This window comes from Suncus etruscus, chromosome 18, assembly GCF_024139225.1.
Source record: "Suncus etruscus isolate mSunEtr1 chromosome 18, mSunEtr1.pri.cur, whole genome shotgun sequence".
Classification (NCBI taxonomy): domain Eukaryota; kingdom Metazoa; phylum Chordata; class Mammalia; order Eulipotyphla; family Soricidae; genus Suncus; species Suncus etruscus.
Window position 1 is genome coordinate 29,639,609 of NC_064865.1, and position 21,803 is coordinate 29,661,411.

Below are 21,803 nucleotides of genomic sequence, written 5' to 3' on the forward strand. Positions count from 1 at the left end.
AACCTAGGAATAGCCTCTGAACTCCACTGAGTGTGGCCCTGGTTTCCCCTGTGAACACAAAAGCGATCCTCCCCCCAAATTAGAGGTTTATAAGCAAATCTTTTCTTTTTCATTATTTTGTCACTTTCCAATTTTTAAATGTTTTCTTACATGACTTTTATATGTCTGTAGGCATCATAGACAATAAATAAACTAATTTGGGAATACCTAGGAAATTAATTTATTCATAATAAGACAATCAAAGGAAAACTTGTTATTTCTTTAAAATTTGGAAACTGATGATACTTGGATTACTATAATATTATTAAAATTTATAAAATTAGGACTAACAGGGAGAACTGTTTTAAATTTTAAAGATAAAAAATATTCAGTTCAAGAGAAGTCAAATATTAAAAGTGTCGCTTATAAAAGAAGAAAAATTAAAATGTCATAGGTAGCCCAAATTTAATACTAGAAAGCAATGAAAAAGGAGAATATATTGAGGAGTTAATTTCTGGAGTCTGAGAATTTAATGATTGTCTAATTATTCCATCATGCAAGAAATAACCAAAAATTATTCTTACAGATAGATTTGAAGTTGGAACATTGAGTGCCCCAAATTTGTTATTAAATGCTTTGTGAGTCATGGTACCTATGTCTAAATTTAAAAAAGAAGGAACTAAAGAACTAAAAACAGCAGTAGGAATCTTAAAAGCAAAAATCTCAAATAAAATAAAGGATTAAAAACCTAAAATACCTGGGAAATCAATACAGATAAATGATAATGTCTGATTTATTAAAAACATAACATGCCATATTGATTAACTATAAAAAAGCACATACTATTTATTAGAACAGTTTAGAAAATAAAGCAAATCAGGTCCCCCTGCAAAATGAGCCAATTTAAGTTTCAGACAGGGGCATACATCTATGCTTCATCTGTACTGGTCCAAGTTGTTTTTTATGTCCTTGTCTTTCTTGGGGAACAGAACGACAGTCTCAGGAGTGCAAAGATTTCATAAAATATGCCCCCAGACACTCATATCCTCCACTTTCACCCATTCCCCAATATAAAACCAAAAAGTTCAAAGGACTTGTTCTGTAAATGGAAAGTGCTGAGCAGGAAGGCAATGGAGTTATAGTTGTTCATAATAAGTCTTCTAGAAATAATTGCTTATTTATGCTCTGTTCAAAGGTTACTTTGAGAAACATAGAATATAAATAAAAAATAACAAAGTTGGACATGAGGAAATGATGAGAAAATTTGGGTTAAACAAAGGTGTTCCCCCAATTTCCTCTTTCTTTTTTACCTCGCCCTTGGATATGTAAAAGCCCACCTGGATCACTTGACCTTCCCCATCCTGGTGAATTTGTATTGGTTTAATAAAGAAAAAGCAGTCTGGCGTGGCGTGCTCAGAGAGACCATGAGGTGCAGACTGACTCTGTGACTCTCTCCTGCCTGGCTTGGTATATTAATTCTTTCCTGCTACCCTACCTGTGACACACTGTCTGCCTGAGGGTGGAAATACGTGTGTAGTGATTTCACTGATTTTACATCAGTGTACACAAAGAAACAAAATATGAAAGGAAGTGTTGTTAATGTAAAATTCAAGAAAGAAAAACACTTATATGTAAGGGAAGATTTGTTTTTTATTGATTAAAAATTATAGTCCACCATTAAAATTTAATTTTAACCATACTTTGGATAGGGGAGTACCTCTACTCAATGTTTAGGGATTGTTTAGGATCATGGATCAAACTATGATTTGAAAGTCTGGCTTGAAGGCTTCACAGGCTTGATAGTGCTAGGGTTCACCAGGGCCAAAGCTAACAGTACTTAGGAGAGCCTCTAGGGCTTGTGCTGGTTCCTCGGGGGTCTAAGGATCAAACTGGACTTCAGTGTTATTTCCCAAGATCTACAGTCATATTTTATGTGATAAATAAAATAACATCAAGTAACATCAAGAAAAATCATTAATATTTTAAGTGGAGAGTAATAGGAATAATCTGTAATTAAAAAGTTTAATACAGTTTAATATTTTTAAAAAGTTAAACTGAATGAAATATTCCTGGGAAAAATTATTTTAATTCAAAAAGTCAGCTGGGGCAAAAGAACACATTGAAAAATAAAATGAGAGTTTTCAAGAAACTTCTACTTCAGACAGCTCTAGAAAATAGCTTACTAATCATTTAATTTTTAAGCTTCTATTTTTTGTTTTAAAACTTATTTTTAGAGGTTACATTTGTTTATAAGGGTCTTAATGTTCATACACTTTGGAGGTTTTAGGTTTCCACACAACATTCATCACTGCAGTTCACAGTACCCTTTCAATCAACCTCCCCTTAGTTCTGTGGTCTCAAAACTAAGGTGTTATTATTACTGATTATTGTCTGTTCCCTTTATTTTTCTTTATTGTTTGTTTTTGGGGGTGTTAGCTTGGGGCCTCACCTGGTGGTGCTCTGAGGTTACTCCTGGCTCTGCATTCAGAAATTACTTCTGGCACATTCTGGGGATGTCAAGCCCACATAGGCCACATGCAAGAGAAGCACCCTACCCACTGTGCTATCTACCCAGCCCCTGCTCCCTTTTTTAATTTTCATATATTAACAAGATATTCTGGTATATGTATTTCTCCTTGTTATTTATTTTGCTGAGCGTGGGCCCCTCCAGTTCTATCATGTATCAAAGGCAATTGTTTCACCTTTTTTTTTAAACGTTTTTTTTTTGGTTTTTGTTTTTGGATCACACCCGGCAGTGCTCAGGGGTTGCTCCTGGCTTCATGCTCAGATATCTCTCCTGGCAGTCTCAGGGGACCATATGGGATGCTGGGATTTGAACCACCGACCTTCTGCATGCAAGGCAAATGCATTACTTTTATGCTATATCTCCGCCCCCTACTTTTTCTTATATGTAAATAGTATTTTTTTGTGTATGTGTAGTCAGTCTTCTCTATCAACTCTACATAATTGGGTATTGAGATTGATTTTACACCTTGGCTTTTTAATTATAAACAGCAATGTAATGTATATAGGTGTGTATATAGTTTTTCAAATTAGTCCTATTTTTATTCTTTGAACAAAAAACTTAGGGATTTTTTTCATGTAGGAATGAAATTGCTGAATCACATTCAGCCTGTTTAATAGTTAAGGATAGAATTGCAGCTAATTATTTTGAATTTATAAGGAATAGTTACCATCTTACAGAACTGAGGAAAAACAAGTATAGTAATTTTACAAAATAAATGCTTCATGGGGCTGACTTGCCTTGCATATAGCTAGCACAGATTTAATCCTGAGCACCCCATATGGTGTCCCAAGCCTTGCCAAAAATGATCCTTGAGCATAGAGCCAGGAATAAGTCTAAGCCACAGCTAAGTATAGCCAAACACCAAGAATAGAAAAAAGAAAAGCTGTATTCTGGTGTAGTGACTGTGTTGTGGTTACATTCTTTTCAAGGCATTATAAAATTTTACCTTAAGGGATATATGTTTTCTGTATCTAATTTCTGTTACCTAATTTATTTTTATCAAATGAATCATCCAAATGTTTATATATTCATATAATTTATCACAGCATAATATTTGTATTATATTTGTATAGTATAATATTTATTCAATTTTATTATATGATGATAACTATTAACTTTGTTTTATATTTTACATATTTTATATATTTGTATATATTATATTTTATAGATAATTATATAACTATATTATTATAATTTTATTATATTTTATAAAATATTATCTGTTGTAATAGTTTTATTATAATAAATTAGTGGGGCAAAGAAAAATGTCTAAAAGTAGAGGAAAGTTTAAGTAAATTATGATATATGCAAATAATAGAATACTATGTGCAATGTAATGCAAATAAAGTGTGTTTAAAGACATAAAATAGTTACACTGCATTAAAACTTCTTTATAAAGTGCTCACAGACTATCTCTGGGTAAAATCATAGGTAATTTTTATTCCTTTGTATATTGCTGCATCACCCATATCTTTTATATTGTGTTTTAATTACTAAGAGTAAAGCAAGTACTAAAATGAAATAGCTCCAAACCATCTGAATGCCCTGCTCACCTTCATATATCCTACAGGGCAAAAATTGCATAGTACATGCTATTATTTATGAAATTAAACTATGAGTATGTCTCAGACTTAATATAATCCACACTGATCACCTCTTTTTCTTTTTAAGGCTAACCTGGCCAAACAAGAGGGTCGTTTATCAGTTGCTAATGCTGAACTGGGAAAGGCACAGGCACTGCTTGATGAAAAACAAGCTGAGTTGGATAAAGTTCAAGCAAAATTTGATGGAGCCATGAATGAAAAAATGGTGAGATAATAGGCAAAAAATTATTGCAGGGACATACAACAAAGTCACATAATTTTTGTAGAATCTTAGAAACTAGATGAATTTAATAGGTTAAAAAAATCAGCTAAATTCTATTATTCACTGACTAAATAGTCTACTTGTTTGGGATCCTGAATACTTCAAACTCTTGTTTGTGCTTTCAAGAATCCTTTTCTGTTCTCAGAAATGCCATTTTGACACCCTCCCCACCATGTCAGCTGTTCCAAGAGAGAAAAGTGCCAGGACGAGCAGAGAGTCTTCCAGCCCCACCAGTTAAGATTTGTCCAGCGTTATGGTCACTGAGGAAGAGATAACAGCATAGAAGCATAGGGGGGCTCTTTATGACTCAGACACTCTATGTTGCCATCCACATCAGCCGTTCCAAAAAGAGTGCACCACTCTGCTCAGTCCACAGCTGCACATTACCTCTAGTCACTCAGCCACACACACCTTCAGACTGCAAAAGTCACAGTCGTAAAGCAATGTAGAAACCCCTCTCCCATGCTTAATGAACAAAGATGGAAGCTCTGAACACCCAACCAGCATCAGTCAACTAACCTCTCTGATAAGGACTTTAGAATGGAAATGTTAGGAATGTTAATGAACTCAAGGAAACCATGGGTCATAAAGACAATAAAACAAGAGAAGATGATCAGAAAAAAAAAACATCAAATAGAAATAATAGAACTGACAAACTTGATAGGTGCAATAAAAAATTCACTGGAAAGCTACACCATTGGAATAACAACTGCTGAGTACAGAAGTAGTTAGCTTGAAGATGAAGTGCAAAGCACTTCAAGGCAACAGGATAAGATGGGAAGAGTCTTTGAAATAAATGAACAGCTGACAAAGAACTTCAGGATGAAATCAAGAGGAACAATAAAAAAATGTCAGGGTCCCAGAGGGCCAGGATGACAGCCCTTTTGAAGAAGCAATGATCAAAGATATTATTGTTGGGAAGGTCCCAGAACTGGAGCATGCATGACTCCACATTCTAGAGACTAAATGTTGCCAGCTAAAAGAGATCCAAATAAAAATTCTCCAAGATATGTCCTCATCAAAATGATGAAACTCATAAATAAAGGTCAAGTATCAAAAACAAGATTAAAGAAGGAAATCAATATTGCAAATCACAGTGTCTAAAAGGTAAAAAGGAAAGAGAAAAAGAGAGAGAGAAGAAAAATGTCTGCCAGAAGCAGGCAGGGGGGGGGAAGAGAAACAGGCATTGGTGGCAGGAAGTGTTCCCTGGTGAAGGGTGTTGTACATTGTATGACTGAAACTCAGTCATAAATAACTTTGCAACTGTGAAAAACTCAACATTTTATAAACAACTTTATAATCATTGTGTTTAAATAAAGTAATTTTTTTAATATAAATTTTTATTTTGATCATAGTGGCTTACATATTGTTGACAATAATATTTTAGGTACATATTTACATAAAATCAGGGGGGATTCCCATCGCCAAATTGTCATCCCTACGCCTCCGTTTCTATCCTACCTCCCTTTTCCTTTTCCCTCACCCCAGGGCGGCTAGAATATGTGGTCCCCTCTGTATCTAACCCACTACTTAGTAGTCTTGCACCTGTTTGGTCCTGATGCCTCCCTTATTTCCCCCTCTATCTGGAGTCAGGACTAGCTAGTTCAAGTTGCGTGGTTTTGTTGAAGGAGAAAAAAGCAATAAACTGGGGTAAGAGTCTAATACCCCGAAAATGGGCGGAGTCCTTCTAAAGGCTCTCATCATCAATCTGGGAGATGGAGAAAAAGTAGGTGAAACACTCCACTAGTACCAAAAGAAGTGTCAAATGTCCAGTGAGGGCTCCAGCTATATCGATAAGCACCACACAGAGCAGACAAAACAAACAAACAAACAAGTAGAAAAAAAATAAAACAAAAACAGACAAACAAAAATCACGCCATGGTCTTGAATTAAGAAACATGGCATAGCACATAACGAAAGAGAAGAAAGGAAGAGAAAAAAAAATAAATAAATAAAAAAAATAAGTATAATTGGGGACTACACTTTCAATAATCACACCCAAACAGAGAAATCGACCAAAATAGATTGGTAAATCAAAAATAATAATAACAATAATAAATGAAGGTAATATATATATTTATATCAAAAAAATAACCAAGGTTTTGTGCTTTTTGTATTTTTGTTTTTTTCCCTCCTGCACTGGCACAGTAAATATTGGGGTCATTCGAAAAAGAATTCACTTGGCCTAAGAGATATGGGATTTCTCCGTCCTTGGAGCATACTGTCATGGGATCAACTCTAGACATTGCTCAGGATCCTTTACTTTCCCGGTGGTTTTTTTTTTTTTTTTTTTTTTCCTTTCTTTTTTTTTTTCCTTTGGTGTGTGGAAGACTTCTGCTCTGTGTTTAGAGGTCTCAGTATCTGTACAGATCCTGAGGTGGGACTTATGATGAAGTCAGTCTTTGTGGTTCTAGAGGTTCTGTTACCTCAGTGTCATTTTAACCCATCTTCTGTGGTTGATGATCTTGGTCTTTGCACTGAGCCTAGGGTGGCACCTAGGATAGCGTCTTTCTTTGTGCTCCCAAAAGCCCCATTCCGTTACAATTGTCTCTGCCGGATCTTTGGGGCTGGGGATCATGATTCTTGTGCAGGTCATAGTTCAAACCCTAAACTAGGGCTTATTTATTGGTCCCAAGATGTATACAGTCTGGTCGTGGATCAAGCAGCCAGTCATCTGTAAATCCCGATCTTGGGTTTTTGTCCTACCAAAGGGAGCCAAGACTTCTGGTTTTGTCTTGTCGTTAGTTGGTAAGGTAGGCTAATCTGCTCTAAGGTCAAGATGATCGCATTTTCCCCGTTGTCAGGATATCATGTTAGAGCTGGGCCTTGTTGTTGGTCTCGTCGTATTAAGGCTGTCCTGGATGGAGTTTGTTTCCTGCAGCTGTTGTGGAGAGCTGTGCCGTTTCTATGTCGGAGATCCAGGGTTCAAGGCTGGATGAATGGTATCTAATCACCTGAGGTCTAATTTGATTCCACATGACATATTTTCAAGGCAGGAGATATCCCTATATTTTAAATAACTATGAGTTCCTATCTCTAGTAGATAAGAGCTCTCTTTTATTTTTTTTTTAAATGTAAAATTTCCCCTTTACTTAGTGTGCCTTTGTAGGGGGAAGTGGTGCTACATTATAATGTCTGTGTATTCGTGGGTGGACTGATGGGATAACAGTCACAGGTCACCTACCAAAAAACGAAGAAAGAAAAAAAAAAGGGGGGGGGATTGAAACTGTATGTGCTCACAAATATATATGAAGGACAAACATTTAAAAAAAAAGATAAATAAATAAATTAAAAAAAAAAGAAATAAAATGAGTTAGCGAAATTTTTATGGGACCAAAGTGGTGCAAAAGACTACCTTACATTTGGGGGAGGGCAGGTAAAGAGGTGGTGTATTACAGGTCTTATGCCTATGTTGGAAGTACAGTTTTTCCCATTGTCTTTTGGGTTTTTCTTGTGGTGTGTGGGTTCCCAGGCATCTTCCTAACCCACCCCCTGACCTTCTTCAGATTGGTAAATATTTGCGGCAGGGGGGTCTTGGAAGAGTTCTTGCATTGGGGATACTTTTGGATCTAAGCCCGGTTTCAAGGAGCAGTTCGCGTTAGGGGGAGTTGGTCGGGAGGGCCTCGCAGCATGAGTCCATAGGGGAGTTGGCTGTCTTTTCTTTCAGGAGACGAGGTGTGGTTTTATCTGGGTGTCCTCTCGCCTGGGTGCTGGGTACTGGTTCGTTGGGTAGGAGGTCGATCTTGATGCCTAATAGAATAAGGACTGGGGGTGAAGAGTTTTAATATGGTGGGAGATCTGGATGAGATTGAGGGGTGAGGGGATAGTTGGATTTCCGGAGGGGGGAAAGGGGAAGGTGTATGGGAAGGGTTTGAAGGGAGAGAAAAGAGAAAATACCTTAGAGAGAAAAGGGGGGGAGAAAGGGAGAAAAGTAATGAGCAGAATAGAAGAAGAAAAAAAAAAGTAGTGAGAAGAGGGGAGAGAATAGCAAGGGAATGCTGGTTTGATTGAATGTGTTCGAAGAATAGAGCCTGTAGTTTAAGTCTGTACGTCTCAGGTACTGCTTCAGTGGTCTGACTGGTCACGTGCTTCAATTCCTAAATGAAGGTATTACCTAAAGATAAAGTGTATGTTAAAGAGTTTTCTTGTGGCCATCTCGTAGTGCAAGCAAGGTATGGTATCCCGTGTGGTATCCCGAGTTGCCACCTTAGTTTGTCCGCCCTTTGTATCCAAGGGCACCTGTGGGCAGAAAAGCTGAGAGGTTATTTAAAGTATAGTAAGATAAAGGTATTAAAAGGTAGTGTTATGGTATGTTGCCATTGTAGTCCGTGATTTCCCTTGGTGTTCTATACTTGTGTTCCTGTATATGAACTCTAAGGGATTATTGTGGACCTTTGTTGTAGAAGTCTGATTACATACCTGTTCTCTCTATGCTGCCGTTTCTGTTGTTGCTGTTTTCTTTGTGGTATAATGTGTAGTCAAGAGTTTGCGTTGTTCCTTTTTCATGTATTTTGGACACTGCTCCCACGTCTATGCTGACTATTACAGTGTTCGGAGTTTCTACCCTGTTATTTGATAGGATTTAGTTGTGTATAAACTATGTGTTCTAGGTGTTTCAGAATAGTGCTACCATTCTGTGTTTATCTTTTGTCTTCTGACTTACTTCGTTTAACATAACATGATCTAGGTCCATCCATGTTGCTGCAAAGTCTGTGATTGTATCGTTTCTGACTGCCATGTAATATTCCATTGTGTATATGTACCACATCTTAATGATCCATTCATCTGTTGTTGGACATCGAGGTTGGTTCCAAGATTTGGCTATTATACTGAGTGCTGCAATAAATAGTGGGGTGCATATATATTTTGGAATGAATGTCCTTCCATCTTGTGGGTATATGCCTAGTAGAGCAATTGCTGGGTCAAATGGCAGATCAATTCTGAGTTCTTTGAGCACTCTCCAGACTTTTCTCCATAGATGTTGGACTAGGGGGCATTCCCACCAGCAGTGGATGAGAGTTCCTTTCATACCGCATCCTCACCAACAAAGGTTGTTTCCATTATTTTTGATGTGAGCCAACCTCACTGGTGTAAGGTGGTATCTCATTGTTGTCTTGATTTGGATCTCCCTGATGATGAGTGAAGGTGAGCATGTTTTCATGTGTTTGTTGGCCATCCTTCTGTCTTCCTCAGAGAAGTGTCTATTCATTTCATCTTCCCATTTTTCTATGGCTTTATTTGGTTTTGAGGGGCTCAGCTTTCTGAGTGCTTTGTATGTTCTAGATATCAGCCCTTTATCTGATATGTCAAGTGAAAAGATTTTTTCCCATTCTGTTAGCTGTCTTCTTGCGTTAAGTAGGGTTTCTTTTGCCATGCAGAAGCTTTTTAGTTTGATGTAGTCCCATTTGTTTATATTTGATGCTAACATTCTTGCCATTGGTGCTCCGTTCTCAAAGACCTTTTTGATATATAGGTCTTCGAGTGTTCTGCCTATTTTATTCTCGATAAACTTTATAGATTCAGGTCTGATTTCAAGGTCTTTGATCCATTTTGAGTTGACTTTTGTATAAGGAGTGAGGTATGGGTCAATTTTCACTTTCGTACATGTGGTTTTCCAGTTGTACCAACACCATTTGTTGAATAGGCTTTCTTTGTTCCATTTCAGATTCTTGCCTCTTTTATCAAATATTAGTTGGCTGTATATCTGGGGGTTTATGTCTGGGAATTCTGTTCTGATCCACTGGTCTGAGCTCCTGTCTCTGTTCCAGTACCATGCTGTTTTAATTACTATGGCTTTATAGTATAGTTTCAAGTTAGGTAAGGAGATGCCTCCCAGCTTCTTGTTTTTCAGTATGTGTTTGGCTATCCTGGATCTTTTGTGGTTCCAGATGAATTTTGTGATTGATTGTTCTATTTCTTTAAAGAATTGTGTCTGAATTTGGATAGGGATTGCATTAAATCTATATAGAAATTTGGGTAAGATAGTCATTTTGACTATGTTAATTCTACCTATCCATGAGCATGGGATGTTCTTCCATTTCTTTAGATCTTCTTCAATTTCTTTCTGAAGTGTTTTGAAGTTTCCCTGGTAAAGGTCTTTCACTTCTCTTGTAAGGTTTATTCCTAGATACTTGATATTTTTTGATACTATCTTAAATGGGATTGTATTTTTAATCTCTCTCTCCTCAACTTCATTGTTTGTATATAGAAACGCTACTGTCTTTTGTGTATTGACTTTGTATCCAGCCACTTTGCTGTATTGGTTGATTGTTTCTAGGAGTTTTACTGTGGACTCTTTAGGGTTTTTGATGTATATCATCATATCGTCGGCAAATAGAGCTAGCTTGTGTTCATCTTTCCCTACTTGAATTCCTTTGATTCCCTTCTCTTGTCGGATTGCTATTTCTAGGACTTCTAAGATTATATTGAATAAGAGTGGAGAGAGTGGACAGCCTTGCCTAGTTCCTGACCTTAGTGGGAATGCTTCTAGTTTCTCGCCATTAAGTATAATGTTGGCTGTAGGCTTTTCATAAATAGCTGTAACTATCTTGAGGAAGGTTCCTTCTAACCCTATTTTGCTGAGTGTCTTTAACATGAAAGGATGTTGGATTTTGTCAAATGCCTTCTCGGCATCGATTAATATGATCATGTGGTTTTTGTCTTTCATGTTGTTGATGTGATGTATCATGTTTATTGATTTGCGTATGTTGAACCAACCTTGCATTCCTGGTATGAAACCCACTTGGTCGTGATGTATGATCTTTTTGATGAAGTGTTGGATTCGGTTTGCTAAGATTTTGTTGAGTATCTTTGCATCTATGTTCATTAGTGAGATTGGTCTGTAGTTTTATTTTTTGGTGGTGTCTTTGCCTTCTTTGGGAATGAGTGTGATATTAGCCTCATAAAAGGAGTTGGGGAGGATTCCTGTTTTTTCTATGGTTTGGAAAAGCCTTTGGAACAGTGGTAATAGGTCTTCTTTAAATGTTTGATAGAATTCACCTGTAAATCCATCTGGGCCTGGGCATTTGTTCTTAGGGAGTTTTTTAATTACCTCTTCAATTTCCTCTGAAGTGATTGGTCTGTTTAGACTTTCTAGATCTTCCTTTTCCAGTCTTGGAGGAGGGTGTTTGTCCAAGAATCTGTCGATTTCTACTGGGTTCTCTAGCCTAGTTGAGTATAGTTGTTCATAATATGATCTCATGATATGTTGTATTTCTTGGGGTTCTGTTGTAATCTCTCCCCTTTCATTTGTGATCCTAGTGATTTGGGTGTTTTCCCTCTTTTTTTTGGTGAGTCTTGCCAATGGTTTGTCTATCTTGTTTATTTTTTCGAAAAACCAACTCCTGGTCTCATTGATTTTTTGTATTGTTTTCTTAGTTTCGATGTTGTTTATTTCTGCTCTGGTTTTTATTATTTCTTGCCTTCTGGTTGTGGTTGGATTTCTCTGTTGCTGTTGTTCCAATTCTTTGAGGTGATCTTTTAAACTGTTGGTTTTGTTGTTTTCCTGTTTCTTGACATAGGCCTGTATTGCTATGAGTTTCCCCCTAATTACTGCTTTTGCTGTGTCCCATAGATTTTGACATGTTGTCTCTTCATTGTCATTTGTCTCAAGGAATCTTTTTATTTCTTCCTTGAGTTGTTCTTTGATCCAGCTGTTGTTAAGCAGCATGTTGTTTAGTCTCCAGGTATTAGTTTTCCTCCATTGCTTCTTCTTGACATCAATTTTAAGCTCTGTTGCATAGTGATCTGAAATGGTACTTCTAATGATCCTTACCTTTGTGATCTTACATAGGTTGGCTTTGTATCCTAAGACATGGTCTATTCTGGAGAAGGTTCCATGTGGGTTTGAGAAGAATGTGTATTCTGCTTTCTGGGGATGGAGGGCTCTATATAAGTCTGTTAGCCCTAAATCTTCTAATTTTTCATTTAGAGCTCTTATTTCTTTGCTATTTTTCTGCTTGGAGGATCTGTCCAGTGGTGATAGTGGAGTATTGAGGTCCCCTACTATTATCACAATTCCCTTCATGTGTTTCTCCAGGTTTGCCAGTAGTTGCCTCACATATTTTGGTGACTCTACATTAGGTGCATAGATGTTGACCAGGGTTAGTGTTTCTTGATCTAATGTTCCCCTGACCAGTAAGTAGTGACCCTCTTTGTCTCTGATCACTTTCTTGAGGTTGAATACAATTTGGTCTGATATAAGAATGGCTGTCCCTGCTCTTTTTTGTTTTCCATTGGCCTGAATAATTACTTTCCATCCTTTTATTCTAAGCCTGTGCTTATCCTGTAGCTGTAGGTGTGTTTCTTGCAGACAGCAGAAGTCCGGTTTATTTTTCCTAACCCAGTTCTCTACTATGTGTCTTTTAATTGGAGAGTTTAGTCCGTTTACATTTAGGGAAATTATTGATAGAGAGGACTGTTGTACAGTTGTATTGTATGGAGTGGTTGTTGTTACAATCGGGGGTTTGGATTGTGTAATTCTTCTCTGAGTAAGTCGCTTAGGATCGGCTTAGTTTGCACAAATAGTTCAAGTTCATTCATGTTTGAGAATGTTTTTAGTCTGCCCTCCCATATGAATGATAGTTTTGCTGGGTATTGGACCCTGGGTTGGAAATTTCTTTCATTCAGTCGTTTAAATATGTCATTCCACTGTCTTCTTGCTTGAATTATTTCAAATGGGAGATCTGGTTTGATTCTTATGTCCTTTCCTTTGTACTTGAGGTTTTTTTTCTCCCTTATTGCTTTCAGGAGTTCCTCTTTCTCTTTGTTTTTTGCCATTTGGATTATTATGTGTCTTGGTGTGGGTTTATTGGGGTCTACTTTATTAGGGACTCTCTTGACTTCTTGGATTTGTCCTGAATTGTCTTTCCAGAGGGTGGGAAAGTTCTCTGTTATTATCTCCCCGACTACCTGTTCTACCCCCTTCCCTATTTCCTCCCCTTCTGGTATACCCACAATTCTTAGATTGTTTCTTTTGTCCTTGTTGATTAGATATTGGATTTTTCCTTCCAGTGCTTTGCCTTTTATTTCTTTGTTGGTTTCTTGATCATTTTTTGATTGCAGTTTTCCTTCGAGTTCTTCTATGTGCTTCTCCAACTCTGTGTTTCTGCTCGTAAGGCTTGTTACCTTGTCTTTTAATTCCTTCACTTCTTTTTGTATGGACTCTCTCATGTTCTTTGACATTTCTTCTTTAATTTGGCTGATTCGTTCGTCCATGGATTTTTTATATTCGGTTGTTAGGGTTTCTTTTAATTCTTTTAGTAATTCTTGCATTTCCTTCCTCATGACTGCTTTTAGGTCTTCTTCCCGTGGATCTGTGCGCTTTGGTGGACTTGGAAATTTGATAGGGTTTGTCATGGTGTCTCCAGTTATTAGCGATTTCCTTGCTTTACGCATTGTTCTTTGTATTTAATGGTGTATTTTGGAGTGCTTTGGCTTCTAATTTTGGCCTGCTTTGGTCCCCTTCCTGAAGGTGTTTCTAGAGGGGCCTGTTGGGTGAGTTTGTTGGGCCTAGCCCTTTCTCCTCCCCTTTGCTACCTAGAGTGCAGCCTTCCTGCTGTGGGTCTTGTCCCTTTCTGCTCCTTATTTCTGTCAGCAGTGCAGTTCCACTCCTGGCCACAATGGTTACTGGCGCTGTTGAGCCTAGCTCTCAGTCCCCCCTCCTTTCTCTGGGAGTCAATGGAGCTCCGCCCCCTCCACGCCTCCCTTGAAGGGTTCCCTCAGTCCAACCCTTCAGGCTCTGTCCTCACCCTTGGGGAGTCCCTGGTCCACTCCAGGGTCCAGGGAGGTGGACTGCTCTAGTTCCCCTGCGAGTCCAGATGGCTGGCCCTATCTCTCCCGTCTGTTCGGGTCGCTCAACTTGACTTTCTAGTCACCCACCTGGGGGAAGGGAGTCACTCAACCCTCTCCGGCTGGCATGCAGGGGTTCCTTGGGGAAGGGTCCGTCCCAAATGCCGCGTGCAAAGAGACAGAAATTCCCTCACTCACTCCTCCAGCCGGCCCGCCAAAGGGTCCGACCCAAACACCGGCGCAAAGAGACAGAAATTCCCTCACTCACTCCTCCAGCCGGCCCGCCGGGGTCCCTGGGGAAAGGGTCCGACCCAAACACCGGCGCTAAGAGACAGAAATTCCCTCACTCACTCCTCCAGCCGGCCCGCCGGGGTCCCTGGGGAAAGGGTCCAATCCAGACACCGGCGCAAAGAGACAGAAATTCCCTCACTCACTCCTCCAGCCGGCCCGCCGGGGTCCCTGGGGAAAGGGTCCGACCCAGACACCGGCGCTAAGAGACAGAAATTCCCTCACTCACTCCTCCAGTCGGCCCGCCGGGGTCCCTGGGGAAAGGGTCCGACCCAGACACCGGCGCAAAGAGATAGAAATTCCCTCACTCACTCCTCCAGCCGGCCCGCCGGGGTCCCTGGGGAAAGGGTCCGATCCAGACACCGGCGCAAAGAGACAGAAATTCCCTCACTCACTCCTTCAGCCGGCCCCTAAATAAAGTAATTTAATAAAGAGAGTTACAGAGTGACAAAAAGAATTTAAAAATTGAATTAAACATTCTCTGCCTGTAAAAAACACATTGGAATAGTCCGAATCATCACAAACTTAAAGTCAAAGGTTGGAAGACAATTCTTCAAGCAAACTAACACCTGAGAAAAATTTCGTTGGCCATATTAATATCTGATGACAAATTCTTCAGGATCAGAAAGACAGAGATCCAAATAAAAAGTCTCCAAGATATGTTCTCAGCAAAATGATGAAACCCATAGATAAAGGTCAAGTACCAAAAGCAAAATTAAAGGAGGAAATCAATATTGCAAATCACAGTGTCTAAAAGGTAAAAAGGAAAGAGAGAGAAAGAGAGAGAGAGAAGAAAAATGTCTGCCAGAAGCAGACAATAAATGGATGTGTACATAAGGAAGAGAATTACACTCCTAAATATATATGCAATAAATGAAGGGTCAGCAAGCTACTTAAAACACAGCTGCTAAAAGATTTGAAGAAAGATATCAATAGCAACTCTCAAGTGGTTGAAGACTTCAACAAGACTCTATCATCTCATAATAGATCAAATAGGCTAAAAACTCAGCAAAGAAATACTGGCTGTGAAGGAAGAAATGAGAGAGCACTCCAGTACATAAGGAGCATTCTCCAAGATAGACCAAATGCAGGACCAAAAAATCTACCTCCATAAAGTCAAGAAAATAAAAATTAAATAAACCATCTTCTCAGACAATGATGGCAATAGAAGTTAATTAGAAACAGACATGGAGAAATAAAATAATTGTTTAATACCTGGAAATTAAGCAGCTCACTAATGTTCTATAGAAAAAACTGATTCATTCCAAGTGAATACTGACTTTAAAGTTATAAAATAGGTTGATATCTGGTTTAGGAACTACTCGGTGGTGCAATTGACAGCAATAAATCTAGTTTTACATGGCAAGTAGGAACCCTGATGTAACTTCATGGGATTAAGATTCAAGCAGTGGTGATCTGATAAATGAGACTATTTGAGATATTTGAGACTATTGAGTAGTGGGAATGGGAAAGAGGAAGAAAAAATATCAGTGTTTCTAATTTATCAGATCTAAGCGTTCCATTTATTGCCAGAATGAAGCTACCAATAAGATGATATTGAATACAGGCATGGAGTGAAGGGAGATGCACAGTCATTCCCAATGATATACTCTTCTATGATTTGAGGATAGACAAAGTGAAAAATAACCAGTTGTAGGAAAAAATGAGTTTTGATATTTATTACATTTCCTTTTAATTGTATATTTTATTGTGAATTTTTCATCTCATATTTTATAATAGCTGTGTTGAACAATAGCTCACAACTGTTCTCTACTCAAATTATGACAAAGTTCATGACTTGAGATAGTATATTTGGTATATTTTATTCTATTTTGATATGATTTTACAGAAATAATATTTTAATTATGTGATCTCGCTATTTTCCTGAAAAATTGCTTCTCAAAATTTAGTCAGGTAAAAATAACTAGATTATGAATGATTTATCAGAATTTTATATATAAATTTTTACTCACACTGTATTTTTAGATTATATGTCACATCGAAATTCTCACGTATTTTGTGTAAATATATGTATTCATTTTGGGGTCACACTTGTGGTGCTCAGAGCTTACTATTCCTGGTGGTGCTCAGGGAACCATATGCAGTTTGAGGGATCAAAATGTGTCGACTGCATGCAAGACAACACATTATACTTGTACTATATATATACACATATACATATATGCATATATACATATTGCATATATACACAAGTACTATTTCTCCAGTCCCTTTATGTGCATATAACAAAATTTTTTGATTTAATTTTTTTTTATTTTTTGGTTTTTGGGCCACAGCCGGCGGTGCTCAGGGGTTACTTCTGGCTATCTGCTCAGAAATAGCTCCTGGCAGGCACGGGGGACCATATGGGATGCCGGGATTCTAACCAACCACCTTAGGTCCTGGATCGGCTGCTTGCAAGGCAAACGCCACTGTGCTATCTCTCTGGCCCCTGATTTAATATTTTTAAAGCATATTGAGTGTTGAGGACACATGCTTTTCATGAATAAGGCATGGGTTCCATATCTGTACCACATAGTTCCCTGAGCTCCTCTGGGAATGAATTCCATTTGGGAGTAGGCCTTGAGCATCACTCATTGTGGCCCTAAATCAAACCACATAAAAGGTGGTTGAGACTCTCTGCCTTTATATGTGTAGGATTTGCTCAGTGATGCTGATAATTGTCGGAAGAAGATGCAGGCAGCTTCCACACTCATTGATGGGCTGAGTGGGGAAAAAGTGCGTTGGACGGCACAAAGTAAAGAGTTCAAGGCTCAGATCAATAGGTAAAAGCATGGGTCTTTGTTATCATTGTTCTTTGCCATCATTTCACATAGTATTTTTGGTGACAGGAGAAAAACATAAGATCTTTGCCCTTGGTAAGATCTTGTTTCAGTTCTTTCATATCCCCAGCACCTGAGAAAGTCAAGTATTCACAGAGCCTGAATTGTGCATGCTTTTGTGAGTTGAGCTGGAACAGCTGTGAAAGAGATCTGAAACATTGTTTGTGAAACATTTCTGTCTCTATTTTAGTTCAGGGTTTTCCATGTGAGTGTGCTTCCAATCGGGTTCAGAATTGTCAGAATAATTGAAAGGTCCACTCTAGTTATTTTAAAATTGGGAATCAATGGTTTGTCCAAAATGCAAGGGCATTCGTTGACATATCCTCAGAAAACTTAGAGAGTGAAAGGAAATTGAAAAAGAGACAGAAGAGAGGAAAGAAGAGTGAGGAGAAGGTTATGAAATGAAAAAATAGGTTTAGGACTTGGGATGGGAAAGGAGTACTTTTATCCTCTAGAAATCAAGGATTCCTGCAACCTTTAGAGAGAAGGAACTTCCTTTCTTGCTCCCTGACCTAGCCACATGTCTCATCTAGGGTTTGGAGTCCAATTTTTTCCCACCATTTCTTCACTTCTGGTGACCTAGTCCTACACATAGAGCAAAGGAACTTTCACCTAGAGAGTAAACCAGCCACTAATTGGACCCTGCAGATTCCTTAGTGGAAGAATTTGGAATTAGGTAAATTCTTTTGTGTTTGTGTGTTTTTTTTAAGTGAGTCATCTTGCTTAATTTTTCTTTTTAACAGACTTGTAGGTGATATTCTGCTGTGCACAGGATTTCTTTCCTACCTTGGTCCTTTCAATCAGATATTTAGAAACTATCTGCTCAAAGATCAGTGGGAGTTAGAGATGAGAGCACGGAAAATTCCTTTCACTGAAAATCTGAATCTTATTTCAATGTTGGTGGATCCTCCCACAGTAAGTTTACTTTTATATTTTAATTTTAGTTTCAGTTTATTTCTGATCCCAAAATAAGGTGTACCCAATGTTTTATTTATCCAATTTAATAAAAAAGATTATTTTAAAATACAGAAAAGCTTAAAAAAAACGGGGGTTTTCTTTGTGGTATAAAAGGTAGGCAGTATGATGAACTCAAAGTTCAATTTTGTGTGTGTGTTTTTTTTTGGGGGGGGCACACCCGGTGACACTCAGGGGTTACTCCTGGCTATGTGATCAGAAATCGCTCCTGGCTTAGGAGACCATATGGGACGCCAGGGGATTAAACCGCAGTCTATCCTAGGCTAGTGTGGGCAAGGCAGATGCCTTACCACTTGCACCACAGCTGCAGCCTTGAGCTATAAATTTCTAATATTACATCCTGCTTACAATTCTCATTATTAAACAGTTAATTTTTTTGAACATTTTAGGCAAAAGTAAGCATTTTAGACAAAAGTAAATTACTGGCATTAACCTTATAATTTTTGTTGTTTTTTGTTATTGTTGTTTTGTTTTGCTTTGTTTGGGGGCTACACGATTTACTCCCTGCTCTGCACTCTGGAATTACTACTCCTGGCAGTGCTCTGGGAATGCTGAGGATTGAACTAAGTAAAAGTCAGCCACTCATCTATGGGTTTTAAGAAAAATTAAGGATATTGTTGTAATAATCCCCAGAGATAATAGAGATGAGGGCCAGAAGGACTGACTCACAATATGAAGCTCACCATCAGGAGTATTGGTGCAATTAGGGAAATAACTACACTAACAACTATCATGACAATCTTAATGAGTGAGAGTAGTAGAATGCCTGTCTCAAATACAGGCAAGGGATGGGAAGGAGGGAGGGAGAAAAAAAAAAAAAGAGTCAGCCACTTGCCAGGGAAGTGTTCTAACTGCTGTACCTGCCTTCTAATCTTTTGTCATGCCCAACTAAATCCTTCTACACTACCCTCTTTGCTGGAAATTTGATGCCACTGTCAACATTCAGTATGAGTTGCAAAACTCCTGTGGTATTCAATACTTTGCAGGAAATTTGTATTCATGAGCTGCTTTCTGATTTGTACCTATGTCTTCCAATTTCCTTAGGGAAGACTTGATATTAATTTCTTTTTATCTGTATTTAAAAGTTTTTTAAAAAAGAAGAAGAATCTCTTCTGATTCAAACAATGATTAATGGGAGACTGGAAAGGCAAAGGAGTCAGGTTATACTTTAATAAGTTATGGCTTTTGAAAGTGCTGGAATAATAATGCAAGTGACAGCTGATTCAGTTATCGCTTGGGGTAATTTTATCAATCACATCAAGGCAGGTTAGCCATTTGTTATAATCTGGAAAGGAAATGCTTTTTTTTCCCCAAAGTCATTGATGAGCACTTGTTCATCATCTCATCTCCCTTTATTTTTCTACCCTGTAGAAGCTTCAGAGCCTGACTATTAGGGCTTGTTTTCTCTGTATATTCACTGTATCCTTTAACTCTGGTCTGTTTGGTCACACACTAGTGTCACCATATTTTAAACACTTATACTTAATTATACTTAATTAGTAATCTAGTAATCTAGTCATATTGGCTCATTCTTATTTTGTTGTTCTTTTGTCTTGTTTTATTTTGTTTTGCTTTTGGGCCACACCCGGTAATGCTCAGGGGTTACTCCTGACTCTGTGCTCAGAAATTCCTCCAGGCTCATTCTTATTTTGTTGTTGTTTTGTCTTGTTTTATTTTGTTTTGCTTTTGGGCCACACCCGGTAATGCTCAGGGGTTACTCCTGACTCTGTGCTCAGAAATTCCTTCAGGCTTGAGGGACCATATGGGACATCAGGAGATTGAACAGTGGTCCATCCTAGGTTAGCGCGTGCAAGGCAAATGCCCTATTGCTTATGCCACCACTCTGGCCCTTAGACTTGAGTTATTGAGGAAAATAGTTATTAGGTAATTTGTTTTTTTCCCTTTATTTAAACATATTGAATACAAATATGATTGTGATTAGGTTTCAGTCATGTAAAGAACAATCCCCCCCTTCACCAGTGAAACATTCCCACCACCAATGTCCCAAATCTCCCTCCACCCCACCCCACCCCCACCTGTACTCCAGACAGGCTTGCCAGTTCCGTCATTCATTCACATGATTTTAATAGTTCTCAGTGTAATTATTTCTATAACTTCACTACTCTTTGTGGTGAGCTTCATGAAGTGAGCTGGAAGTTTCAGCCCTCCTCTCATTGTCTCTGAGGATTGTTGCAAAGATGACTTTATTTTTCTTAAAACCCATAGATGAGTGAGACTAATCTGTGTCTCTCTCTCCCTCTGACTTATTTCACTCAGCATGATAGACTCCATGTATATCCATGTATAGAAAAATTTCATGACTTCATCTCTCCTGACGGCTGCATAATATTCCATTGTGTATATGTACCACAGTTTCTTTAGCCATTTATTAGTTGAAGGGCATCTTGGTTGTTTCCAGAGCCTGGCTATTGTGAATAGTGCTGCAATAAATATAGATATGAGAAAGGGGTTTTTGTATTGTATTCTTGTATTCCTAGGGTATATCCCTAGGAGTGGAATAGCTGGGTCGAATGGGAGCTCAATTTCCAGATTTTGGAGGAATCTCCATATTGCTTTCCATAGAGGTTGGACTAGACGGCATTCCCACCAGCAGTGGATAAGAGTTCCTTTCTCTCCACATCCTTGCCAGCACTAATTGTTCTCATTTTTTGTGATTTGTGCCAATCTCTGTGGTGTGAGATGGTATCTCATCATTGTTTTGATTTGCATCTCCCTGATGATCAGTGATGAGGAGCATTTTTTCATGTGCCTTTTGGCAATTTGTATTTCTATTTTTTTATCAAAGTGTATGTTCATTTCTTCTCCCAATTTTTTGATGAGATTAGATGTTTTTTTCTTGTAAAGTTCTGTCAGTGTCCTGTATATTTTGGATATTAGCCCCTTATCTGATGGATATTGGGTGAATAGTCTCTCCCACATGGTGGGTGGCTCTTGTATCCTGAGCACTATTCATTTTGAGGTGCAGAAGCTTCTCAGCTTAATGTATTCCCATCTGTTTATCTCTGCTTCCACTTATTTAGAAAGTGCAGTTTCCTCCTTGAAGATGCCTTTACTCTCAATGTCATGGAGTGTTTTACCTATGTGTTGTTCTATATACATTATACTATCAGGTCTGATATCAAGGTCTTTAATCCATTTGGATTTTATCTTCATACATGATGTTAACTGGAGGTCTATGTTTGCTTTATTGCAAGTGGCTAACCAGTTCTGCCAGAACCACTTGTTGAAAAGGTTTTCCCTGCTCCACTTAGGATTTCTTGCTCCTTTGTCAAAGATTAGGTAATTATATGTCTGGGGAACATTCTCTGAGAACTCAAGCATATTCCACTGATCTGAGGATCTGTCTTTATTCTAATACCAAGCTGTTTTGATAACCATTGCTTTGTAGTACAGTTTAAAGTTGGGGAAAGTAATGCCTCCCATTTTTCTTTTCCCTAGGAGTGCTTTAGCTATTTGATGGTGTTTATTGTTCCAGATGAATTTCATAAGTGTTTGATCCACTTCTTTGAAGAATG

The 21,803-nt window shown here is 38.2% G+C and overlaps 1 protein-coding gene across 1 annotated transcript in view; it reads left to right on the forward strand.

Moving 5' to 3' along the window:
* Positions 1-21,803, forward strand: part of DNAH8 (dynein axonemal heavy chain 8) — a 406,635-nt gene that overhangs the window by 256,021 nt on the left and 128,811 nt on the right. The window contains 3 exon segments of the mRNA XM_049765310.1: positions 4,178-4,315; positions 17,108-17,235; positions 18,036-18,207. Coding sequence (XP_049621267.1) covers positions 4,178-4,315; positions 17,108-17,235; positions 18,036-18,207 — 438 coding nt within the window.